Here is a 24,697-nt window from a genome sequence, read left to right on the forward strand (position 1 = left end):
GCTGCTGCTAAGTCGCTTCAGTCGTGTCCGACTCCGTGCGACCTCATAGACAGCAGCCCACCAGGCTCCCCGTCCCTGGGATCCTCCAGGCAAGAACACTGGAGTGGGTTGCCATTTCCTTCTCCAATGCATGAAAGTGAAAAGTGAAAGTGAAGTCACTCAGTTGTGTCCGACTCTTCGCGACCCCATGGACTGCAGCCTACCAGGCTCCTCCATCCATGGGATTTTCCAGGCAAGAGTACTGGAGTGGGGTGCCATGGCCTTCTCTGCTCCTTGTTGCTACGAGAAGTTAAATGACTGGCCAAGTATTCAGACAGTCAACCAACCCAATCTACTTCCTCATTATACCCGAAGTTCAGAGAAGTGACAGTATTACTTTGCACTTACAGGCAGGAAAATCAGGTCCCTGAACCATGAGAGCACTGGGTCCCACACTAAGTAACAGAGGTAGTATGAGGTAGTCACAGTCTGAGGATCTGCGTCACCTGCGCAATCTTACTTCTAATGGTATTAATGTGTCACTGTACAGAAATACTATCAGAGGTACAGAATGGAAACTTTGTTCCAGAAGTAGCAGCATGGAAGAGGGGACAGGTGTGGGCCTGGATTAGATGAGCCTGCCTGCCTTGTATGGACTATGTGTGTGTTTGACAAGTCACCATTTCTTTGGCCTCTTGTTTCCTCATCCGTAAAATGGGGAGCTAACAATTCCTGCTTTCAGGGTTGCTGGGAGGTTTAGAGGTAATGTAGAGAAAGCACGTGAAGCTTCTCATAAAACATGTAGCTAATATTACTGCATGACAAATTTCCTATGCGTTTAATCTTGTGTGGTCAGGCATTTCATTTGGAATCTACTGATGGATAACTTCAAAGAATCTTTCTTTGCTCTAGTGTTGAACATTTGGAAAAAGCTTTTTGTCCTATAATGGTCTATGCTAATTTACTCTAGACTTATTTTTAGTCTCAATGAAGAAGCATTATTTTATATTTGGTAACATAAAAGAATGTTTAAAGACTATAGTCTTTATTATATCCCCTTGAATTTGTCTACTTACGAACTCTAGGAATGTAGTCTTTCAAACACGAATGGTTTCTGTCTATAACTGTAATTGGGTACAAGTGGAGCAGATGGGGAAATTTGTTGGGAATTTATTTGGACTACTTTCGAAGATCATTTCCATTAAACTGCCACTTTCCCTCCTATGACCTATGCTGGGAAACGGGGCGCTGCAGGATATTCAGCGGCATTCCCAGCTTCTACCACTAGATGGCAGTAGCACCATTCAGTTGGTATGACCAGCATGGTCTCCAGAAATTGCCACAAGACTCTGGGTAAGCAAAATCACCCCTAGTTTGAGAACCACTGGCACAGTCTAAAAACCAGACTTTTAGACTAAAGATGGTTCTAATTTCAAAATGACTGCATTAACCCGGGAGCTTCAGGATATAAATATTGGCCTTTCGTTCATAACTAGAGATCCAGTTTGCCTTTGAAGACCTTCTCCAATGATGGCCCAACCTACAGCTTTAGATCGTGCCCTGCCCTACACATCCAATTTTTAATTCTACCTAAACTAATCCCTGGTTTTAGTTTATCCCCATACTACACCCTGTACTTTTTCCTCTACTGTCCAGGCAGTCATCTAACTTATCCTTTACAGTTTTACTAAATGGCCAAACTTTTCCTGAAGCCCTCCCAGACCTGTTAGAAACGCTAGCTTCTCCCCCTGAACATGAAACTTCAGGCCCTGGACCACTCTTGTTCCTCCTTAATTATTTTCTCACTTTCTTGCAAACTGGGAGTCCTCTGCCCCCACTTCTAAACTCATTTGTGTGCTTCCATGTACACATAAACACAATTTTAATTTCCTTTTGGACAGGGAACATACTGTAGAGGAGAAAGTTATGTTTTTTAATTTGAACCCCTATTCTAAATTTCATGGGCACCTCTAATGGTACACAAATATTTCCTAGAAAAAGCTGCCCTAAGATCATACCCTCCCTTCCATTTTGGCATATATTATTAGCTTATCTGATTGACCAAAATAGAACATAAACCAGGTTGATTTTATGTGGCAGGGGCAGACCCACAAGAGTTCCCGGAGAGCAAGTGAGCATCAGGTCCTTCACTAACCACAAGAGCACTGTTTAATCTTCAAATATAGCAAGTGAACAGGGAATTTCAAAAATATCAATATTTGAAATAACCAATACACATGGTTCAAAATTCTAATGGCACAAAGAGAAAAAGAAGGTTAGAATGAAAATTCATTCTTTCCCACTCTCCCTCACCACCAGTAATCTTCTCTGGAAGGTACATTACCAGCTTCTTGGTTATTCTTTCAGAGATAATCTAGGCATACCCAAGAATCAAAGTATAAGTGGAAACCACTTATATGTTGTCCATCAAGAGATGAGTGGATAAACAAAACGTGATATAGCCATATAGTGGACTATTAGACAGCCATTAAAAAGAATAAGGTTCTGATATGGACTACAATAGATGAACTTTGAAAATATTATGCTGAGTGAAAGAAGCCAGTCACAAAAGACCACGGACTGTATAATTCCTTTTATATGAAGTGTCTAGAATAGGCAAATTCATAGGAACACAGTGTGGTTGCCAGAGGTTTGGGAAGTGGTAATGTGGAGTGACTGCAAGTGGGTAAGGGCTGTCTTCTGGGGGATGATGGAAACAGCTGGAGTCAGTGGCAACACCCATACAATCTTAGGAATATGCTGCTACTGCTGCTGCGTCACTCAGTCGTGTCCAATTCTTTGCGACCCCACGGACTACAGCCCACCAGGCGCCTCTGTCCATGGGATTTCCCAGGCAAGGATACTGGAGTGGGTTGCCATTTCCTTCTCCAGGAGATCTTCCCGACCCAAGGATCAAAACTGGGTCTCTTGCATTGGCAGGATTCTTTACTTCTGAGCCACCTGGGAAGCTTAGGAATACATAAAAGTCACTAAATTTTCAAAAAAGCTTTGTGAATGTACATTTGTATCTGTTGTTGTGTGTTCATTTTCTAACAAGCATCTTCTATTATTGCTATGTGAATTTTGTGATTTTGTTTTCTTCGCATCAGTGTAGTCTGTGGAAGTCACCATCCATTCAAATAATCCATCTTCCACACAATAAATAATAAACCACTTTGTAAAAAAGAATAAAGGTATAGTCTTTGCTCTTTATACAAGTCCTACATCATCCCATAACAATTTTGTACTTTGCCTCTGCCGCTTTCCAACTATCACAGAGATTCTTCTTTATCAGGACCTATCAAGCTGCGGCATTCTTCTAACAGCTGGGTTGTATGTCACTGTATGGACACATCCAAGTGGACCACTAATTCTCAACTGGGGACAATGTGGCAGCCCCCCTGCCCAAAGCAGACAGTTGGCAGTATCTAGAAACATGTTTTGTTGTCACCACAGGGGGTAAACAGGTACTATTAGTATCTGGTAAGAGGAGGATGGGGATGCTGCTAAACATCCAAAAATGCACAGCTCCCCCTCCCTCCCACAACAAAGAATGATCCACCCAAACTATCAGTAGTACCAAGGGTGATGAACCTCCATTTAAACAGACCATGATTCATGAAAATGTAAATTATTTATAACATCTGCCTTTACAATATTGCATAATACTCCAACTTTCAGGTATATAATAATTTCCTGATATATAATCTCCACATATTTAATCACTCCCCTTTATTTTAGATACTTCGTTCCTTTTTTTAACTTTTTAATATTGCACTGGAAGAAACACTTGTGTTCCAAGCCACTGTTCTCATATTGGGCTTTTTTTTTTTTTCAGGAAATTATTAGATTGCTATAACTAAGGTAACTGGGTTAAAGGAGAATGTTTTGCCCTGGAATTGTATGGGGCTCCTATTGTTATTATGAATGGGATTCCCCCACATTATATCTGGTTATTGCCTTTGTGCAGGAAAGTAGGTGACTTTCGCAGTTATTTTCCATCCAGCCATTTACTTTTTTTTTTCTCTTTGTCTGTACCACGTGGCATGTGGGACCTCAGTTCCCCAAACAGGGTTTGAGCCTGTGCACCCTGCACTGGAAGGCAGAGTCTTAACCACTGGATCACCAGGGAAGTACCTATCTGGCCATTTAAGTAAGACACTTTTGGTTGATGTTCTTAGCATGGCGGTGCCAAGGGGTATCCTTGGAATGAGGGAGACTTTAGTATCCTTTCTATAATCTGTTAGTGTCACTCTCAATGCATGCCAAGTAAATATATGCACTAACATCCATCCATGTGCTGAGCTGTGACCAGAATTTCCTCCTCCAATCACATCACCACCCAAAGCTGGATGCAGCCACCATGGGTTAGGGTTAGGGTTCCCACAAGAATTTGCTTCCTCCTCCTTTCCAAGAAGTGTAACTCTTATTAATGGCCTCAAAGCTTCCAGAACCATATTCAATCACAACAGTGCTGGTACACATTCTCATCTTTTTCCTCACAGTGTCAGGAACTTGTCAATACCTCCCTGTTAAGAGATGACAGAGGATGTTCCTTGAACAATAGAGTCTTTCTGATGTTCAGAAAATATCCTTCTTTCCTAGTTTTCCATTTTTTTCTTTCCAGAATTGAATTCAACTGAACTCTTTTTTTTTTTTTTTCCAGCTTTGATTCAACAATGGTACGCTTTGGGTTTGAAAGTACAATGAGTTAGTAAAAACAGGTTGCGTGGGAGACAGGAGGTTTGGATCCAGCTGTAAGTTTTAGGTATGAATCACCAGAACCCTACCCTTCCTCTTGGGATATTGTTCAGGGGTTGCATGCAAACGCCACTGGCTGCCAACCAGTAAACGCTAAGTGTGGCTTTTCTGATGGGCACACCCCTGGAAATACAGCAGGTCTGTTCTCCTGTACAAGATTAAAGAACCTGCTGAGGCTTGTAGTAAAAAATGTGATAAAACATTTCTAAGCCCAGCTAAGGAAAAAATGGACCAGACCATCCTAAAACAGCCCTGCGAAGCAGGCAGGACAATTACTCCTAACCATCCTTCAATTGAAGCAGGAGTGACCAACAGCATTGGTTTCTCCAGGACCAAGGGGTTCCCAGGAACACAGGTCTGTCAGTGCTAAAACCTGGAAAAGTCCCAAGGCTATAAAGGATGAATTTAAAAGGCACAAAATGTGTTTCTTCTCAGGGCAGGTGAAGGGTTCATCAACGGTGAGTGAACTTGAAGTACTTCTCTTTCAGGCAAAACTAAATTGGGCAGGGTGTGGATTCAAAAGGAAGAGTGCTGTGCATTTTGTCAGACGGTTCTTTGTTTCTGACCATTTAGAGTTGCCCTAAACAAATCAAGATATCAGGCCAGACCAGAGATAGGTAGCTGGAAAATCATCCCGCCCTTTACCACAAGCCTTTTCACAACAATGCTTCCCGGAGTACAAACTCCAGGCAGGAAATACTGTGGACGTTTTCCCCTTTATCTTGGGACCACCAGCTGTGCCTTCTCCTCCAGGGTCTTCCTTCTTCCTAAAGTTTTCTGCAAGTTTTTAACAGAAAATACCTCACTATCCAAAGTGAAGAGATACATTTTAGAAAATAATTAGTCATTAACTCAATAAAACCAGGTTCTTGCTCTTGGCTCACAGTTATACTTCTTAAATAAAGAAGATGTGGTATACACACACATATATAAAATACACAATGGAATACTACTCAGTAATAAAAAAGGAATAAAAATGCCAGTTTTGCAGCAACACAGATGCGACTAGAGATTATCATACTAAGTCAAGTCAAGAAGAGAAAGACAAATACCGTATGATATCACTTTTAGGTGGGATCTAAAATATGCCACCAATGAACGTATCTACTCCTGCAGTGGGACCATGGAGTCCTAACCACCAGACTGCCATGGAATTCCCTGTATATTTTTGAAGTTCATATTAAAAGACAGCTGAAACTTGGGTTACCTACACTCCTGAGGGAAACTCTTGAGGGAAACAGTTGATTCTAGTTACTCACAGTAGTGATATTCTATTTCTGCTTATTTAACTTATATGCAGAGTACAGATGTGGGAAGATGGCGGGCCTGGCATCCTGAGGTGCACAGGTCACGGCGCTCTTTAGCCCACCTGCGTCCCACCTCCCGGGGTTGCGCCCGATCCATCCCCCCACCGCTCCCTTATCCCCCAGGGCCCCGCGTGTTGTGTTGCGGGGAGCAGCACCCAAGCAGGGCGGGAGAACGCAGGAGAGCTCTTGGGGGTGCAAGGCGAGGAGCGAACGGCTGGGCAGCATGAGTCAGCAGCGGCCAGCGTGGAAGCCACTGAGCCTGCTTGTGGACCTGGCGGAGGCAGTGTGCCGCCGCTACCGCAACCCCATCAACGTGGAGGGCCTGCTGCCATCAAAAATAAGGATTAATTTAGAAGGTAATGTACAATATGTGTCCATGAGAAAAGCACTAAAAGTGAACAGACCTCGTTTTGATGTATCACTGGTTTATTTAACTCGAAAATTTATGGATCTTGTCAGATCTGCTCCTGGGAGCATTCTTAAACAAGTTTGCAACAAAACTGGGAGTACAAAAACAAATGGTGTATGACATCACCAACGTCTTAGATGGAATTGACCTGGTTGAAAAGAAGTCTAAGAACCATGTTCGATGGATAGGATCGGATCTGATCTTAGCAATTTTGGAGCAGTGCCCCAACAGAAGAAGCTGCAGGAGAAGCTGTCTGACTTATCAGTAATGGAAGATGCCCTAGATTAGTTAATTAAGGACTGTGCTCAGCAACTGTTTAACAGATGACAAAGAAAATGAAAGACTAGCATATGTGACGTATCAAGACATTCACAGCATCCAAGCCTTCCATGAACAGACTGTAATTGCAGTTAAAGCGCCGGCAGAAATCAGACTGGATGGTCCAGCTCCCAGATAGGACTCAATCACAGTACATATCAGGAGCACCAAAGGACTCATTGACGTTTATTTATGTGAAGTGGACCAGGGTTCCCACTCAAGTGATAAAACGTCAGACAGCATAGGGACCTCTTCATCCAAAAGCAAGCCTCCGGAGCACCCTCAACCTGATAAAGAAAAAAATCCTCCCCAGCAAAATCAAGAAGTGCTTCAAGTGGCCAACTGATGGTGTTTGAGGTACCGGGCATTGAGTCTCTTGGACTCCTGTGTGGACGAAGATCCTCAGAGCAATAAATGGTCCCTGCCATCTTCTCATTCTTGGTAGCCGCAAGGCCAGGAGTGCATCCAAGCACTTTGCTCCTTAGATTCCTGGATAATGACAGTTTTTGCATTTGAAAACATCTCTTTTTATAATTATTCACTGCTTTTTTGCCAGTGAAGCAGTCATCTTGCCTACAGAAATTACTGAATCACATGAATATAACTGAAACAGACGGGCAGGCTGGGTGGACAGCTCCTCGTGGACTCTGCCCTTTGCCATGTGTAACACATGTCGTCACAAAAGAAGTTGCTTTACACGGTTTTATGTCTGCGTGGATGGGTGTGCACATGAACCTGACATCTTTGTACATATTTGTATAATGTCTATATCACTTGTGAAATATGTCTGAGTGAGACTGTTCACCCTGTACAGCCAAAATAATGTAAATATATTCTCTAATTTCCATGGTATCTATGACTTATTAGAATCCTCTGAATGAGGGTTCAGTTAGTCAGTTCAGTTCAGTCGCTCAGTCGTGTCCGACTCTTTGTGACCCCACGAATCGCAGCACGCCAGGCCTCCCTGTCCATCACCAACTCCCGGAGTTCACCCAAACCCACGTCCATGGAGTCGGTGATGCCATCCAGCCATCTCATCCTCTGTCGTCCCCTTCTCCTCCTGCCCCCAATCCCTCCCAGCATCAGAGTCTTTTCCAATGAGTCAACTCTTCGCATGAGGTAGCCAAAGTACTGGAGTTTCAGCTTCAGCATCAGTCCTTCCAAGGAACACCCAGGACTGATCTCTTTTAGGATGGACTGGTTGTATCTCCTTGCAGTCCAAGGGACTCTCAAGAGTCTTCTCCAACACCACAGTTCCAAAGCATCAATTCTTCGGCACTCAGCTTTCTTTACAGTCCAACTCTGAGGAGAGTTTTTTCCCTAACTTCTACATGTAGAAGTATCATAAAACTGTGTGCAGTTAAAGTTTGTGGATTTAATGTAAGTATTTCAGTATGGTTTCCCAGTGCTAAAATTGGACTTTAGGCTCCTTACAGAGTCATTGTGTCCAAGTAGACTGGTGACATGCCCCAAGCTTTGGGGACAAGTGTAGAAATGCCATCAGCTCATGACTGAATTTCTTGCAAGACATGAATGCAGTCATGGTGACAGTTGAAACTATTAACCTTTTTTGCAAGATTTCGTAATATGTTTCTGTATGCAGTCTTGCTCTTCAACCAGAGGGGTTTATTTACGATCAGTCAGTGGTCCCCTGCCCTCTCTCCAGCTCTAGTCCCACGTTCCCAAGCACCTCGCTCTTTCTACCTCATCAGGTAAGTCATTATCACTCTGTGCCTCGGTTTACTCAATAGTTTACCATTAGACTGTGAGCTCCTTGAGGGACTTTGTCTTAATCATTGTTAAGCCCAGCACCTTGCACCACTCCTGGCAATTGAAAAGCGCTCGATAAATGTTTGAACAAATCAGGTGAGTGAGTGAGTGAATGGTAGAATTAGACTGATAATACTTGGCTCATACCATACAAGATTCTTATATTGTTCAGATTCATATTTTAAACTTCTCTCACTTTCAAAGAAAGGATTGAGGCAATGTGAGATTAGGACCATGTATAAAAGCCTTAGCTTAGGAATCAAAAATCAACATGCTATAAAATCATGCCGAGTATTTAGGATTTGCACACCTCCGAGCTCCAGTGGCTTTTGCAGTCCTGTCCCTCAGCTGAACACCAGCCTCCTCCCTCCTCACAGTCCCTACTGGCCGCCTCTGCAGGCCTTGGCCATGAAGCAGAAGTTGTGTGTATAGGTCAAGTGCTCCGTGGAGGATTCCGGACTCTGCATTGTAGATTTGGCAGCTGTCAGTTACGTGTGATGGCTAAACATGAGAGTGGATGAGGCCACCTAATGAGAGGGTACCAGCAGGAGAAGAGGAAAGGCCCGTTAGCATTTATTTTAAGGGGAGGTACCCACTCCAGTTTCTTGCCTGGAGATTTCCATGGGAGTACCTGAGTCGGATGCGACTGAGCAACTGAACACTTTCACTTTCACCAAAGAAAAAGCCTTTCCCAAGAGAGAAAAAAAGAGAGGAGGAGGGAAAAATCCGCTGAAGAAGGTGGTGTTCCCAGAACCCACAAACGAAGTATGGCCACAGGTGATAGCGTTGTTTCTAGGCAGCAGTTCCTTACTTGTGAAATGTGACAAGTGTTCTACCTTGCAAATCGTTCTGAGAGTAAAAGAAGATCGTGTAAATGAAAGCCCTCTGTAAACTGTAGATATGTTACATAAATGAATCTTTTTCATCAAAAAAAAAAAAAATACATGCAGAGTACATCGTGAGAAACACTGGGCTGGATGAAGCACAAGCTGGAATCAAGATTGCCAGGAGAAATATCAATAACCTCAGATATGCAGATGACACCAGGAAGTAAAGAAGAACTAAAGAGCCTCTTGATGAAAGAAGACAGTGAAAAAGTTGGCTTAAAACTCAACATTCAGAAAACTAAGATCATGGCATCTGGTCCCATCACTTCACGGCAAATAGATGGGGAAACAGTGCAAACCAGTGAGAGACTTTGTTTTCTTGGGCTCCAAAATCACTGCAGATGGTGACTGCAGCCATGAAATTAAAAGATGCTTGCTCCTTGGAAGAAAAGGTATGAGCAACCTAGACAGCATATTAAAAAGCAGAGATATTACTTGCCAACAAAGGTCCGTCTAGTCAAAGCTATGGTTTTTCCAGTGGTCATGTATGGACGTGAGAGTTGGACTATAAAGAAAGCTAAGCACCAAAGAATTGATGCTTTTGAACTGTGGTGTTGGAGAAGACTCTTGAGAGTCCCTTGGACTGCAAGGAGATCCAACCAGTCCATCCTAAAGGAAATCAGTCCTGAATATTCACTGGAAGGACAGATGCTGAAGCTGAAACTCCAATACTTTGGCCACCTGATGTAAAGAACTGACTCATTGGAAAAGATCCTGATGCTGGGAAAAATTGAGAGCAGGAGGAAAAGGGGACAACAGAGCATGAGATGGTTGGATGGCATCACTGACTCAATGGACATGAGTTTGAGTAAACTCCGGGAGTTGGCAATGGACAGGGAGGCCTGGAATGCTGCAGCCCATGGGGTTGCAGAGTCAGACACGACTGAGCAACTGAACTGAACTGAAGTGATATTCTATTAAGTTGCCGTGATCACAGAGTGAGCCAACACTGAACCATTGCTCTGGGGGAAATACAAGGTTAGGTTCCCGCAAGCCTCCAGTCACAACCAAGAATCAATACATAACCTTCTGTTACGTGTGCTTCTGTTTAAAGACACCTTATTGACTATACATTGTTGACTGATTAACACTGAACTCAGGGCCAACAGCACTACATCTCAGGCCTGAGGAAGCTTCTCCAACACATACTTTCTCCAAAAGGCACCTTACAGCCTGCGCTTAGGAACACTGAACAGCACTTCACTATGCCTGGGGGCATTTAAAACAGCAAGGTCACCAACAAAAAGCACAAAATGTGGCACTAAATTGGCCTCAGGAAGGACACTTGTTTGCAGTAGGAGAGTTAAAGCAAGAAGGCAGAGCGTTGCCTTGTTCACCCTCAGCTGGGAGCACGTGCATACCCACAAATGATGGTCTGAGCACCACAGCTATAAATAAATTTAGGAGTAGGTGAATTCACTGATCCAGAATCCACAGATGATGAGGACTGCCTGTAATAACAAATACGCTTTTATGGAAAATTCTTACTCAGAAGAGTCAAATACCAATATTCTACCACTGAACCCTTTCCCAGAGTAGTGTAACATTGAGCGCCTTACAACTTATAAACTGTCATTTAGAAAGGAAATTAAATCTCCTTTCCATAATGGATAAGAAAGTGATGGGTTTCATCATTCATTTTATTTAATATATTTATCATCTTTAGCAAAATCCATCTCTTTTTATTATTCAATTAAATTCAGCCAAGCAAGACAGAATCTCCACCAGGAGAACATGGAGATGGGCGGGATGATATGAGATAAAGAAACTTACAGTCCTCTTGGGTGCGGGAGGGAGGTTCAGAAAATTCATTTTAATACAAGTGGAATATGATCAAGGCCACCATAAATATCTAACATGTATGAGACTGGAAAAAATCTAATGCTATGGAGGCCAAATGAAGGAGAAAGGGTATCCTCCTGGGACTGTCTGGAAGATATGAAGGAGATGGTAAGATCTGAAACGATCTTGAAGGATTAGTAAAATGGCAGCTGGAGCTGTGGGATGGGGTGTTGAGAATGTCTTGATACCAGAAGCAGAAGAGCACAGCAGGGAGACCTGCTCTGGGATCTGGGTCAGAACTCAGCATGCATGTAGGGGAGGAGGAAGGCATGGTTTCCATTTTTGCTGTAAAGCAAGGCACAGTGGCCCTGAAGTGATCACAGGGAAGAGAAGAGGAAGGCAAATGGCTGTGAGGAAGGGAAATCCATCCAATGATCTTAATCCTTCATACTGTTTTCAGAAGCTTCTAGGTTTATTCTATTTTCACACTGCAGTGGTTAACTCTTTACCTGTTCATCTTTCACCTCCTTAACTAGACAACATCCTACATGTAAGCCTCCCTGGTGGCTCAGCTGGTAAACATTCTGCCTGCAATGTGGGAGACCTGGTTCAATCCCTGGGTTGGGAAGATTCCTTGAAGAAGGGAATGGCTACCCACTCCAGTATTCTGGCCTGAAGAATTCCATGGACTGTATAGTCCATGGGGTCGCAAAGAGTCGGACATAACTGAGTGACTTTCACTTTCAAGCAGCGGTCATGCCTCATTCTTCCTTAGCTTCTCTCCCTCTGCCTCTGTCCTCTCTCCCTAATACATACACACACACACACCCTAACATACAAAAGATGACCTGAACCATGGCTTCATGTCACCACACATCAATAAATATTTATTCATTCAGTAATGGATTTGATAAACACACTAAGCCCTGGTCTGTTTTCCTCAGGGAGGACGTGACTAAACTTTGTTAGGAACTGTCCCTACATTTTCCCTGCAATACATGTGTCAGGAAGATTCCCTGGAGAAGGGAATGGCAACTCACTCCAGTATCCTTGCCTGGAGAATTGCATGGACAATATAAAACAGATATTATTAATAAAATTCTACTAACAGCCAGTCTATAGCCAGGAACTTATAAATTAACTATGGCCTATTATTTATTGCTTCTAAATTTTAATTTTCTATTAAAAGAGAGTATTAAAGAACAGAGGTAAATTTTAAAATACACACTTTTGCAGTCAAATTGTTTTACTTACTGTTTCAAAACCTCGGTGTGGGTGATCAGGAAATCCACCTGGTCTACCGCCTTTAAATTCATCAAATAGTAAAAATGGATCCAGATTTTTTAACTGAAATAAAAATAAAACCCAGCAGATTAGATGTGCCTTTTAAGTCACACTACTTGGGGCTATATTCATAAACAGATCTAATGAATCTCATTAAAAACGACTTGGCTAATAAGCAATTTTTTGCAATACAAAATGCTTTCAGGAAAGAACTCCTTATACACACACACACACACACACACACGGTCACTAAGTTAATCAGTTGACATTTTATGAGAAGTGGACAAATGATTCATGATCGTCTAAGATCTAAGTAGTCAAGCACAAACAAGATACAGTCCAAAAAGATTCATAATCTCATGGGGGAACACACTAGAACATCAGTTACTGTGCTATGATGATAAATGCTCTGGACGAAGTTAGCATATAGGAGAATGGGGAGACATTAGGGCAGGTTCAACCAGGGAGGTGTTACTTGAGCTGAGTCTTGAAGTATATATATGTAGAAGTTAATCAAAAAGCAGCAGGAGAAAGAGGAATATTCTAAATAAAAGAGCAGAGAAGCAGCTTTGTAAGATTGAAAACCTGTGAGGAAACTACTCTTGTGAAGCAAAAAAATGCACATGGAACTATGGTGAGAGATGGGCTGAGGACAGAGGTCAAATCATAAAGGAGTTTGGGTTTTATCCTGAAGGTGATGGGTTTAATCAGGTTGAGATGATAAGATCGAGAAAGAGCATTCTAGCATATATGTGGAAGATGGTCTGGAAAAGAAAGAGATGGGAGGCAAAGAGTATTTAGAAGGTGCTTTCAACAGTCTAGCTCAGTTGGTAAAGAATTCGCCTGCAATGCAAAAGACCCCCAGTTCAATTCCTGGGTCAGGAAGATCCGCTACAGAAGGGATAGGCTACCCACTCCAGTATTCTTAGGCTTCCCTGGTGGCTCAGTTGGTAAAGAATATGCCCACAATGCAGGAGACCTGGGTTTGATCCCTGGGTTGGGAAGATCCCCTGAAGAAGGGAAAGGCTACCCACTCCAGTATTCTGGCCTGGAGAATTCCATGGGCTGCATAGTCCATGGGGTCTCAAAGAGTCAGACATGACTGAGCGACTTTCACTTTCAGTTTTCAACAGTCTGGGCAACAACGAAGGCCAGGTCTAAGGCAATGGCAGTAGTGATGGAGAATGGGAAAAAAGAAGAGCATTAGATCACTTCCAACTTTCTAGCTTTGGGGCCTGGGAGGGTGGTAAGGCCATCCAGAAATACAAGAAACATAACAGAAGGAGCCTTGAAGTAGGCATGGTGACTTCATTCTAGGTCACGCTGAGTTTGAGATATGTATATAAATGATATATATATATATATAAACAGTACTATGAATATTCAGTGTCTAGTATACTGTGCAAAAACTAGACAGCAAATGAAGATAGATCTTGAGCCCATGTGAGAGGCAAAAGCAGAGCTGGCTGTCATCAGCATATCTTTATGGTCACCTTGGTTATCCTTGGCCATTTGCTATTCTACACAAATTTTAGAAAACATCTACAAACAAAAATGTTGGACTTTTGGTTGGAACTGCTTTGAATGTATGGATCAATTTGGGGAGAAATGATATTTACGTAGTATTGAGTTTTCCTATTCATAAACATGGTTACTTCCATTTATTTAGGTTTTGGAAATGTCTTTCAATGGGATTTATAATTTTCTCCATACAGATTTTGCATATATGAAACTTTTTTCGACTAACATGCATTTTATGGTGTTATAAATAATATATTTGAGATATAATTGACATATTAGTTTTAGATGTACAAGGTAATGATTTGATATTTGTAAATACTGTGAAATGATCACACACTACCATCTGTCCCTATAAAAAAGTATGAAAAAATGAATATTTTTTAACAGTCTGCTGCTAGGGATCAAAAATGTGAATGGAAGGACTTCCCTGGGGTCTAGTGTTTAAGAGTTCACGCTTCTACCACAGGAGACACAGGTTCAATTCCTTGTCGTAAACTAAGATCCTACATGCCATATGGCATGGCGAAAAATAAAAAAAATTTAAAAAGAAGTGTGACTAGAAAGGTGATTTTGAACACTGCTAAGCTCTTATTGATTTTAATAATTTATCTGTAGCTTCTGTTGGATTTTCTTTGCAGACATTCATATCACCAGTATATTTTTTGGGTTTTATTTACTTATTTTTATTTATTTTAATTGGAGGCTAATTACTTTACAATATTGTGGTGGTTTTTGCCATACATTCACATGAATCAGCCATGGGTGTACATGTGTTCCCCATCCTGAACCGTCCCCCCCACCTCCCTCCCTATCCCATCCCTCAGGGTCATCCAAGTGCATCAGCCCTGAGCGCCCGGTCTCATGCATTGAACCTGGACTCGCAATCTATTTCACATATGATAATATACATGTTTCAATGCTATTCTCTCAAATCATCCCACCCTCGCCTTCTCCCACAGAGTCCAAAAGTCTTCTTTACATCTGTGTCTCTTTTGCTGTCTCGCATATAGGGTCATTGTTACCGTCTTTCCAAATTCCATATATATGTGTTAATATACTGTATTGGTGTTTTTCTTTCTGACTTACTTCACTCTATAATAGGCTCCAGTTTCATCCACCTCATTAGAACTGATTCAAATACATTCTTTTTAATGGCTGAGTAATATTCCATTGTGTGTATGTACCACAGCTTTCTTATCCATTCGTCTGTCGATGGACATCTAGGTTGCTTTCATGTCCTGGCTATTGTAAACAGTGCTGCAATGAACATTTCACCAGTATATTTTTATCAATAAGCTTTTGGCCAACAGTTTACAAAGTATTTGGGTTGGCCAAAAAGTTCTTTCGGTGTTTTCCACACCATCTTACCACTCAGTTCAGTGACTTGGTAGTGTCCAACTCTTTGCAACCCCATGGACTGTAACACACCAGGCTTCCCTATCACCAACTCCTGGAGCTTACTCAAACTCATGTCCATCCAGTTGGTGATCCATCCAACCATCTCATCCTCTGTTGTCCCATTCTCCTCCTGACTTCAAATCTTTCTCAGCATCAGGGTCTTTTCCAATGAGTCAGTTCTTCACATCAGGTGGCCAAAATATTGCAGTCTCAGCATCAGTCCTTCCAATGAGTATTCAGTACTGATTTCCTTCAGGATTGACTGGTTTGATGTCCCTGCAGTCCAAAGGACTCTCAAGATTCTTCAACACCACAGTTCAAAAGCATTGATTCTTCAGCACTCAGCTTTCTTTATGGTCCAACTCTCACATCCATAAATGACCACGGGAAAAACCATAGCTTTGACTAGATGGACCTTTGTTGGCAAAGTAATGTCTCTGCTTTTTAATAATGCTGTCTAGGTTGGTCATAGCTTTTCTTCCAGGGACCAAGCATCTTTTAATTTCACGGCTACAGTCACCATCTGCAGTGATTTTGGAGCCCAAGAAAATACAAGTCTCTCACTGTTTCCATTGTTTCCCCATCTATTTCCCATGAAGTGATGGGACCAGATGCCATGATCTTAGTTTTTTGAATGTTGAGTTTTAAGCCAACTTTTTCACTCTCCTCTTTCACTTTCATCAAGAGGCTCTTTAGTTCTTCTTTGCTTTCTGCCATAAGGGTGGTGTCATCTGCATACATGAGGTTGTTGATATTTCTCCTGGCAATCTTGATTCCAGCTTGTGCTTCATCCAGCCTGGCATTTTGCATGACATACTCTGCATATAAGGTAAATAAGCAAGGTGACAATATATAGCCTTGACGTGCTCCTTTCCCAATCTGAAACCAGTCTGTTGTTCAATGTCTGGTTCTAACTGTTGCTTCTTGATCTGAACACAGATTTCTCAAGAGGCAGGTAAGGTGGTCTGGTATTCCCATCTTTTTAAGAATTTTCCAGAATTTATGGTGATCCACACAGTCAAAAGCTTTGACATAGTCAATAAAGCAGAAGTAGATATTTTTCTGGAACTCTCTTGCTTTTTCGATGATCCAACGGATGTTGGCAATTTGATCTCTGGTTCCTCTGCCTTTTCTAAATCCAGCTTGAACATCTGGAAGTTCTCAGAAGATCTTACCACTACAACTCACTGAAGGCTCAGGTGACCATTAGCATTTTTTTCAGTTCAGTTCAGTCGCTAGCTGCTGCTGCTAAGTCACTTGCTGCTGCTGCTGCTGCTGCTGCTGCTAAGTCGGTTCAGTCATGTCCAACTCTGTGTGGCCCCATAGATGGCAGCCCACCAGGCTTCCCTGCCCATCATCAACTCCCAGAACTTGCTCAGACTCATGTCTATAGAGTTGGTGGTGCCATCCAACCACCTCATCCTCTGTTGTCCCCTTCTCCTTCTGCCTTCAATCTTTCCCAGCATCGGGGTCTTTTCCAATGAGTCAGTTCTTCGCATCAGGTGGCCAAAATATTGTAGCTCCAGCATCAGTCCCTCCAATGAATATTCAGGACTGATTTCCTTTAGGATTGACTGGTTGGATCTCCTTGCAGTCCAAAGAAGTATGTACATTTTTTAAGACACAATACTACTGCATACTTGTAGACTAAGTGTGTATAAACATAAGTAATTTCTATAGGCACTGAGAAACCGAGATAATTGTGTGAACTACTTGATTGCAATATTTGCTTTATTGCAATGGTGTGGAATTGAACCCCCAACATCCCTGAGGTATACCTGCATGAGAGTGGCCCAAGGAAAATCACAGCAGAAAGGACTGCCTGGCCGAAAGAGGAGTGGGGCATAGAAGCAAATGCAGATGAGTGATGGGTTTCCTTCCTGTTGGGAGCACACCCGCCAACATCATGATATGCAATCATTCCAATTATAGCCTGGCTACACTGTCCATATACAGTATAATGGATGGTACCAGTCGGCCCAGTTCCATCTCTTGTTCACCATTCATCACCAAAACAACATTATAAACTCCTCTACCTCCATATTTACAGCAACAAGGAACGTGTCACCTAGAGCCACTAATGTTAAACACTGTTGTAAATTCTACCCTACAATAGCTCTGTGCTCTAGTTTTTTTATGAGATTTTATTTTCCACTGATACAGTCTTGGTGCAAAAAGTTTGAAAAGTAACCACCTTGAAGTGAGAGTGATGTTTTCCTCTCTTCTGATGGGAGGGCTGGGGTCCATCTTTTGGCAAGTTGGCAGTGTGTGGAGTGCTAACAAGTATGGTAACAATCTAAATGTTTAGAAGTAGAGCCTTCATCAGCAAAATGTCTACAAAATAATAAATACTGGAGAGGGTGTAGAGAAAAGGGAACCCTCCTACACTGTTTGAGGGAATGTAAATTGATACAGTCACTATGGAGAACAGTGTAGAGGTTCCTTAGAAAACCAAAGATAGAGCTAACATACGATCCAGCAATCTCCTAGGAATATATCTGGACAAAACTACAGTCCAAAAAGATACATGCATCCCTATGTTCATTGTAGCACTATTCACAATAGCCAAGACATGGAAACAACCTAAATATCCATCAACAGAGAAATGGATAAAGAAGATGTGGTACAGACACACACACACACACATATACATACAATGGAGTATTACTCAACCATTAAAAAAAAGAACGAAATAATGCCACTTGCAACAACATGGATGGACCTAGAGATAATTATACTAAGTGAAATAAGTCAGAAAGAAAAACACTGTATGGTATCACTTGCATGTGGAATCTAAAATATGACACAAATGAACTTATCTACAAAACAAAAACAGAATCATGTACATTGAGAACAGACTGGTGGCTGCTGACAGAGAATGGGTTGGGGGAGAAATGGAGGAGGAGGTTGGGGTTAGCAGATATAAGCTTCTACATATAGGATGGATAAACAACAAGGGCCTCCTGTAGAGCACAGGGAACTATATTCAATACCCTATGATAAACCATAATGGAAAAGAATATTTTTAAAAGAATGTATATATATATATTATAACTGAATCACTTTGCTGTATAAGAGTAATTAACACAACATTGTAAGTCAACTATATGTCAATAAAAATCTTTCAAATATTTAAACAAAAAGTAAAAAAGTTGGGCTAAGAATAAGAAAATAATGGGAATAATGGTATGCTCTTTCACTAGAGTATGTCATAACTACTTAAATGGTATTTATGAAGAATTTATAAGAATGTGGGAGGTGCTTGGCTACCCTGTTAAATGAAAAAGTAAGGACACAAAATTCTTTACACTGTGCAACTAAAACATATAACTAAACAGAGGTAAAAGAAAACATGCTCTGTCTTCAGTTCAGTTCAGTTCAGTCGCTCAGTCATGTCCGACTCTTTGAAACCCCATGAATCGCAGCACGTCAGGCCTCCCTGTCCATCACCAACTCCCGGAGTTCACTGAGACTCACGTCCATCGAGTCGGTGATGCCATCCAGCCATCTCATCCTCTGTCATTCCCTTCTCCTCCTGGCCCCAATCCCTCCCAGCATAACAGTCTTTTCCAATGAGTCAACTCTTCGCATGAGGTAGCCAAAAATACTGGAGTTCCAGCTTTAGCATCATTCCTTCCAAAGAAATCCCAGGGCTGATCTCCTTCAGAATGGACTGGTTGGATCTCCTTGCAGTCCAAGGGGCTCTCAAGAGTCTTCTCCAACACCACAGTTCAAAAGCATCAATTCTTCGGCGGTCAGCCTTCTTCACAGTCCAACTCTCACATCCATACATGACCACAGGAAAAACCATAGCCTTCACTAGACAGACCTTTGTTGACAAAGTAATGTCTCTGCTTTTGAATATGCTGTCTAGGTTGGTCATAACTTTTCTTCCAAGGAGTAAGCGTCTTTGAATTTCATGGCTGCAGTCACCATCTGCAGTGATTTTGGAGCCCAGAAAAATTAAGTCCGACACTGTTTCCATTGTTTCCCCATGTATTTCCCATGAAGTGATGGGACCGGATGCCATGTGGCACTAGGAATGATTCCTATTCACGTTTTCCCTTAGAGTAGAGACACACCTGGGGCATGGTAGACCCTCTGAATTAGTAGAATGTGGGGGTCTCTATAGCACAGGTTTTTCAGCCAGGGACTTTTAACTGGGTAAATTCTATATTTTATATATCTCTATCTATAGATAGAATTCAGGGTGACTGTAAACTTGGCTGGGAACAAAAAACACATCATTATTTTTACTAACTTCCAACTAAATTTTTTCTTCTTCTGAATTTTTTTTTTGTAGTAAAACAAACATAACATGAAATTTACCATTTTAACCATTTTAAAGCATATAGTTCAGTGGCATTAAGTACACTCACACTGCTGTGCAACAAGTCACCACCATCCATCTCCAGACTGAAATGTAACATTTCCTTTAATTATGAATGCAGTCAAAGAATCACAGTAAATTACCAGGACCTGTGACTTTGTCACCAATAGAAATCAAAGCTCTTTTCATATCACATCACAGTTGCTGCAGGTACTGAACTATGTTCATGCTCCTCAAAGCTTTGAAATTAAGTAGTTATGAGAAGTGCCACTACATCTTCTTACTGAATGTTACTAGAGTTATTTAAGTTACTAATTACAAATTTGTTTTTGCAATATTTTACTAACTATATTTCAATACAAAGATTTTCCTTTGTGTGTAATCCCATGTATTTTATACATTTTAAAAACATTATTCTGAGAAGGAATTTATAAAACAACATTCTGAGAGTGAACTGATGGATTTCAGCAGACTCCCAAAGGGGTTCATAAGACGAGAAAAATTAAGAACCCCTCAGCAGATGTGTTTCTGATGGAGTAATTCAAGTATTAGCTACCCTGAACATACAATACTGGGTTTACTGACAGGTGTTTGAATTCTTCTGCTGGCAATGTGGCCTAGAAGAATATGACACCACATCCATCTGCATCTTCCCAACATCCACTGTGCATTTAGTCCTTAGAATAATCTTGTTTGCCTGTATCCCTTTGAAAACCAAAATCTGACTGACCTCAGAAGACATTCTCAGATGAACAGGAAGCTAATGGTGGGAAAAGTATGAGAATATTAGAGCAGAATTTAAGAAGAGGAACAAACCAGCCTCACTTTTCAAAAATAATCCATTTCCCTAATATACTTCTCCTTTATTCAAAAAATATTTTGGAGAGATGCTCAACATCACTAAGTAGTAAAATGCAAATCAAAACCACACGGAGATATCACCTCACACCTATCAGGATGGCTATTATTAAAAAAAAAAAAAAAAAAAACAAGAAATGACAAGTGTTAGTGAGGATGTGGAGAAAGGGGAACCCTACTACACTACTGGTTAGAATGCAAATTGGTACAGCCACTATGGAGAACAGTATGCCAGTTCCACAAAAAATTAAAAGTATAACTACCATGTCATCCAGCAATTCTACTTCTGGGTATTTATCCAAAGAACATGAAAATGCTAACTTGAAAAGCTGTATGCATCCCCACGTTCATTGCTGCATCATTTACAATAATCATGGAAAGAACCTAAGTGTTCAATGACAGATAAATGGATAAAGAAAATGTGGTGTATGTGGGATACAATGGGATATTATTCTACTATAAAAAAAGAATGAAATCTTGCTGTGTGCAACAACATGGGTGGACCTTGAGGTCATTATGCTGAGTGAAATAAGTTAGACAAAGACACTGTATGATCTCATTTATATGTGGAATTCAAAATCAAACAAAAAAAGCTCACGGATGCAGAGAACAGATTGGAGATCGCCAGACGTGTGTGTGTGTGTGGGGGGGGTGGTGACAAATGGATAAAGGGGGCCAAAAGGTAAAACTTTAAAACTGAAAGTATTTTAAAACTTTCAGTGATAAAATAAATGAGTCATGGGGAGGTAATGTACAGCACAGTGACTGTAGTTAATACTGCATTACATATTTGAAAGTTGCTAAGAGAGTAGATCTTAAAAGTTCTCATGACAAGAAAAATATTACGGTGACAGGTGTTAACTAGACTTGTGATCATTTTGCAATATATACAAATACTGAAGCATTGTGTTGTTCACCTGAAACTACTAATATATGTCAATTATACCTCAATTTCTGCTTTTGGAATCTGGAGCTGGGCACTGTATTCCATGGATTAGAATCATCATTTCCTTTTTTTGCACGTAAGATTTTCTTTTCTCCAAGTCCCGTGTCTCCCCAAATTTTCAAATAAAACTGCTCTCTGATGTTGAAAGATGTCTGCCTGACCTACAATCACCTTCTCTGAGGGAAGCCCCCACTTAGCCCCCCATCAGGAGGTCCAAAGAGTCCAGTCTCAGCCATCTCTCTAAGAACTCAAAATGCCTGGCAAATGGCTGACTGCCTCAGGGTACAGACCTGACCCAAGAGGAGGCAATGGGATTCTCTCTCCTAGGAATTTGGGATTGGGCCCCAGCATCTGTCCCTGGTGCTTTGACTGGTGGGCATGTAAACCTAGGGGATCTAGCAGGTATGCCTGGGCACGTGCACCTGGAGGCTGACAGATCAACTCAGGATAGGATGTGGGTGTTCGGAGAGCAGCACAGACATTTCAGTCAGGATCACTGGATCCACAGTACAGAAATCCCCTTGGGGTGGGGCTGGTCTCGAGGAGACCCCAATTGCTAAGTTTAGAGTTGGTTCCTAAGGTACCCCACGGGGCAGCTCATGATTGTCTCATGACCTATCTTCCCAAGCTTACCCTCAGGGTCCCACCAGTCCCTTCCGCTAAAAAAAAAAAAAAAAAAAAAAAAGGCATGAAACAGCCATCCAACCAGCATACCTCGGGTCTTCCGATGCTTCTGCGGACTCGTGCTCCAACTCCTTCCGACTGCTCCCGGCTGAGCACTGAGAGGGTAACCTTCTTGGAGGACATCGTATCCAAGGTTAAAAAGCAAGTGTTCTGAGGCTGAGCTGTAGAGGATGCAGGATAAGAGAAGGGACAACAAAACAGAGACGTCATCAAGGAGGGACTGACCACCCACGGACTATAAAATATAGGATAGGAAGTTCACCCCCCACCACGCCCCAAATATTGTATGGCCAAAAAGTTCATTTGGGGTTTTCTGCAAGATGTTACAGAAAAACCCAAATGAACTGTTTGGACTTTTTGGCCAGCCCAATATTAACAGCTATAATTTTTTAATTGCTTACTCTGCTTTCAAACACCACTAATGATGGTGGACGCCTGTGAGTGCTAAGGAGGTTCTCAGCACCCTACTAACGATTTACAATGGTTATCTGGTGTAGTCCTAGGACCACCGTTGACCACAGTTAGTAATAACAGCTGCTGGGCATTTACTTAGAACCTCTAATGAACACTTTACCTGCTTCATCTGATTGAAATCTCTGCCCCTACCTCTATCCCACGTTGCCCCAGAAGGGAGCTGCTACCATGAGCTAAGAGAGATCTGGGTATCTCTTATCTGAATGTGCAAGGATCTTGGCACTGAAAGGGATCTTTGAGGGTCATCAAATTCAAAGACTCATCTATCCCTGAAGTTCAGGGTCAACTTAAGTGGCAAGAAATATTTGAAGCTTTCTCTGAAGTCTTCCAGAGCACAGAAAAGCACAGGAAACTCACGGAGGAGGTGCCCTTGACCATGCAATCTGTATTCTACTCAGGACCCCCAATTCAAAAGTGCTTCCTCTTTGTGAGTCTCACACCAAGTATAATTAATCCATTTTCCACTTCAAATGCTTGCAGACAATACACGCAATCCCTAAAGCTCTTCTGCAAATGACATATAATCCATTCCTTCAAAGTTTCCCACTCAAACCAAGATAGATATTTTAGCAAGAAGCATAGACTCTGGAGCCACACAGTCTGAGTCTGCATCCCAGGTTCACCACGTATCAGCTGTGTGATCTGAGGCCAACTGTTAAACCTCCCTGTTCCTCAGGCTTTCCACCTGTGAATAGGAGTCATAAAACAGTGTAGATTCTGCAAAGGAGTGTAGTCAGTGTTCTAAGAATGCAAGCTGCTGCTACTCAGAGCACTCAGAGGGTTTAGCACTGGCTAAACCCTCCAGCCAGTCAAGTGAAAGTGAAAGTGAAGTCGCTCAGCTGTGTCTGACTCTTGTCAGACTCTTTGCAATCCCATGGACTGTAGTCTACCAGGCTCCCTACCAGGCTCCTCCGTCCATGGGGTTTTCCAGGCAAGAGTACTGGAGTGGGTTGCCATTTCCTTCTCCAGGGGATCTTCCTGACCCAGGGATCGAACCCAGGTCTCCTGCATTTCAGGCAGACGCTTTACCCTCTGAGCCACCGGGGAAGCCCGGCCAATCAAGGCTCACTCTAAATGTGCCCTCCCCTGGGCTGCCACCTTTAGTGAACTCAATCCTCCACCTATGAGCATCTAGAAAGTATTTTACGTCCAGCCCCCGCCCTCAATTTGAACTATTTCTGGATCTTTCCAGACTCCTCCAATTAAGTTCTATGCACGTGCACCACTGACGAGGTACTTACCAGATCTTAGTGCTCTGCAGAAAGAAAAGTCGTCTGCGACTTGCACCAAACTGCAGAGGACTACTTAAGCATCTCTGGCCATTTCTCTTAGGAGACCCCTGGGAGTCTAAAGCGGGCCAGAGAGGGCGGGGTCTGCCCCGTCGGCCCCGCGGGCGCCAGGTACTGAGCCCGGTGAAGTGCGGCTATAGCAGCCCGTTCGGCGGCTGCAGCGAGGGGCGTGGAGAGGGCGGGCTCGGAGGGCGCCCCGCGGCTGCCTCACAGTGACTCAGCGCTTCGCTGCCAGTGGCCGCAGGGAGGCTGGAGGCGGGAGTCCACGGGTCTCGGAGGCCCTGGGCAAGGGCGATACTCCTTGATTGACAGTCCGCCGCCGCGCGGATCCCTTCGCCCCCCCCCTCGCCACAGCTCCGCCCCAGCCTGTTCGGCTGCCCTTGTGATGGGCGGGCGGGGAAAGGTCACTGGAGAGAGGCGCTCTGGGCCCTAGGAGGCATGGATGGGCCTAGCAGGTGCTGTGTTCAGGCCAAAGGTCCCAACTGGACCTCCTCGGAAAACTTGTCTTTGCCTGGAGTCGGCTACCTCCATCACTTCTTGGGCCTTGTGTGACCTTGGGCAGGTAGCTCAGCCTCTCTGTGCCTCGAGTGCCTCCATTGTAAAACGGGCGTGGCGACGATAATACAGTACAAGCTGATGGGGTTGTGATGAGAATTAAAGGAGCTGGGCAGGCCCTACTGCTGCTGCTGCTGCTAAGTCG

General features: G+C 42.6%; 1 protein-coding gene and 1 pseudogene across 3 annotated transcripts in view; one reads left to right on the forward strand and one right to left on the reverse strand.

Annotated features, from left to right (window-relative positions):
- Positions 1-24,218, reverse strand: part of PIR (pirin) — a 99,456-nt gene extending 75,238 nt beyond the window's left edge. The window contains exons 1-3 of one of the 3 annotated variants that reach the window (XM_070365767.1): positions 23,950-24,218; positions 22,265-22,395; positions 12,468-12,560 (exon numbers count right to left, since the gene is read on the reverse strand). In XM_070365767.1, coding sequence (XP_070221868.1) covers positions 12,468-12,560; positions 22,265-22,357 — 186 coding nt within the window. In that variant the 5' untranslated portion in view covers positions 22,358-22,395; positions 23,950-24,218. The remainder of the gene's footprint in view (positions 1-12,467; positions 12,561-22,264; positions 22,396-23,949) is intronic. The other 2 variants (XM_070365768.1, XM_005903113.2) reach the window with 2 other exon arrangements.
- LOC102275448 (transcription factor E2F6 pseudogene) lies at positions 6,271-7,733 on the forward strand (annotated as a pseudogene).
- Positions 24,219-24,697: the final 479 nt, after the last annotated feature.

The sequence above is a fragment of the Bos mutus genome, chromosome X, assembly GCF_027580195.1.
Source record: "Bos mutus isolate GX-2022 chromosome X, NWIPB_WYAK_1.1, whole genome shotgun sequence".
Taxonomy (NCBI): Eukaryota; Metazoa; Chordata; class Mammalia; order Artiodactyla; family Bovidae; genus Bos; species Bos mutus.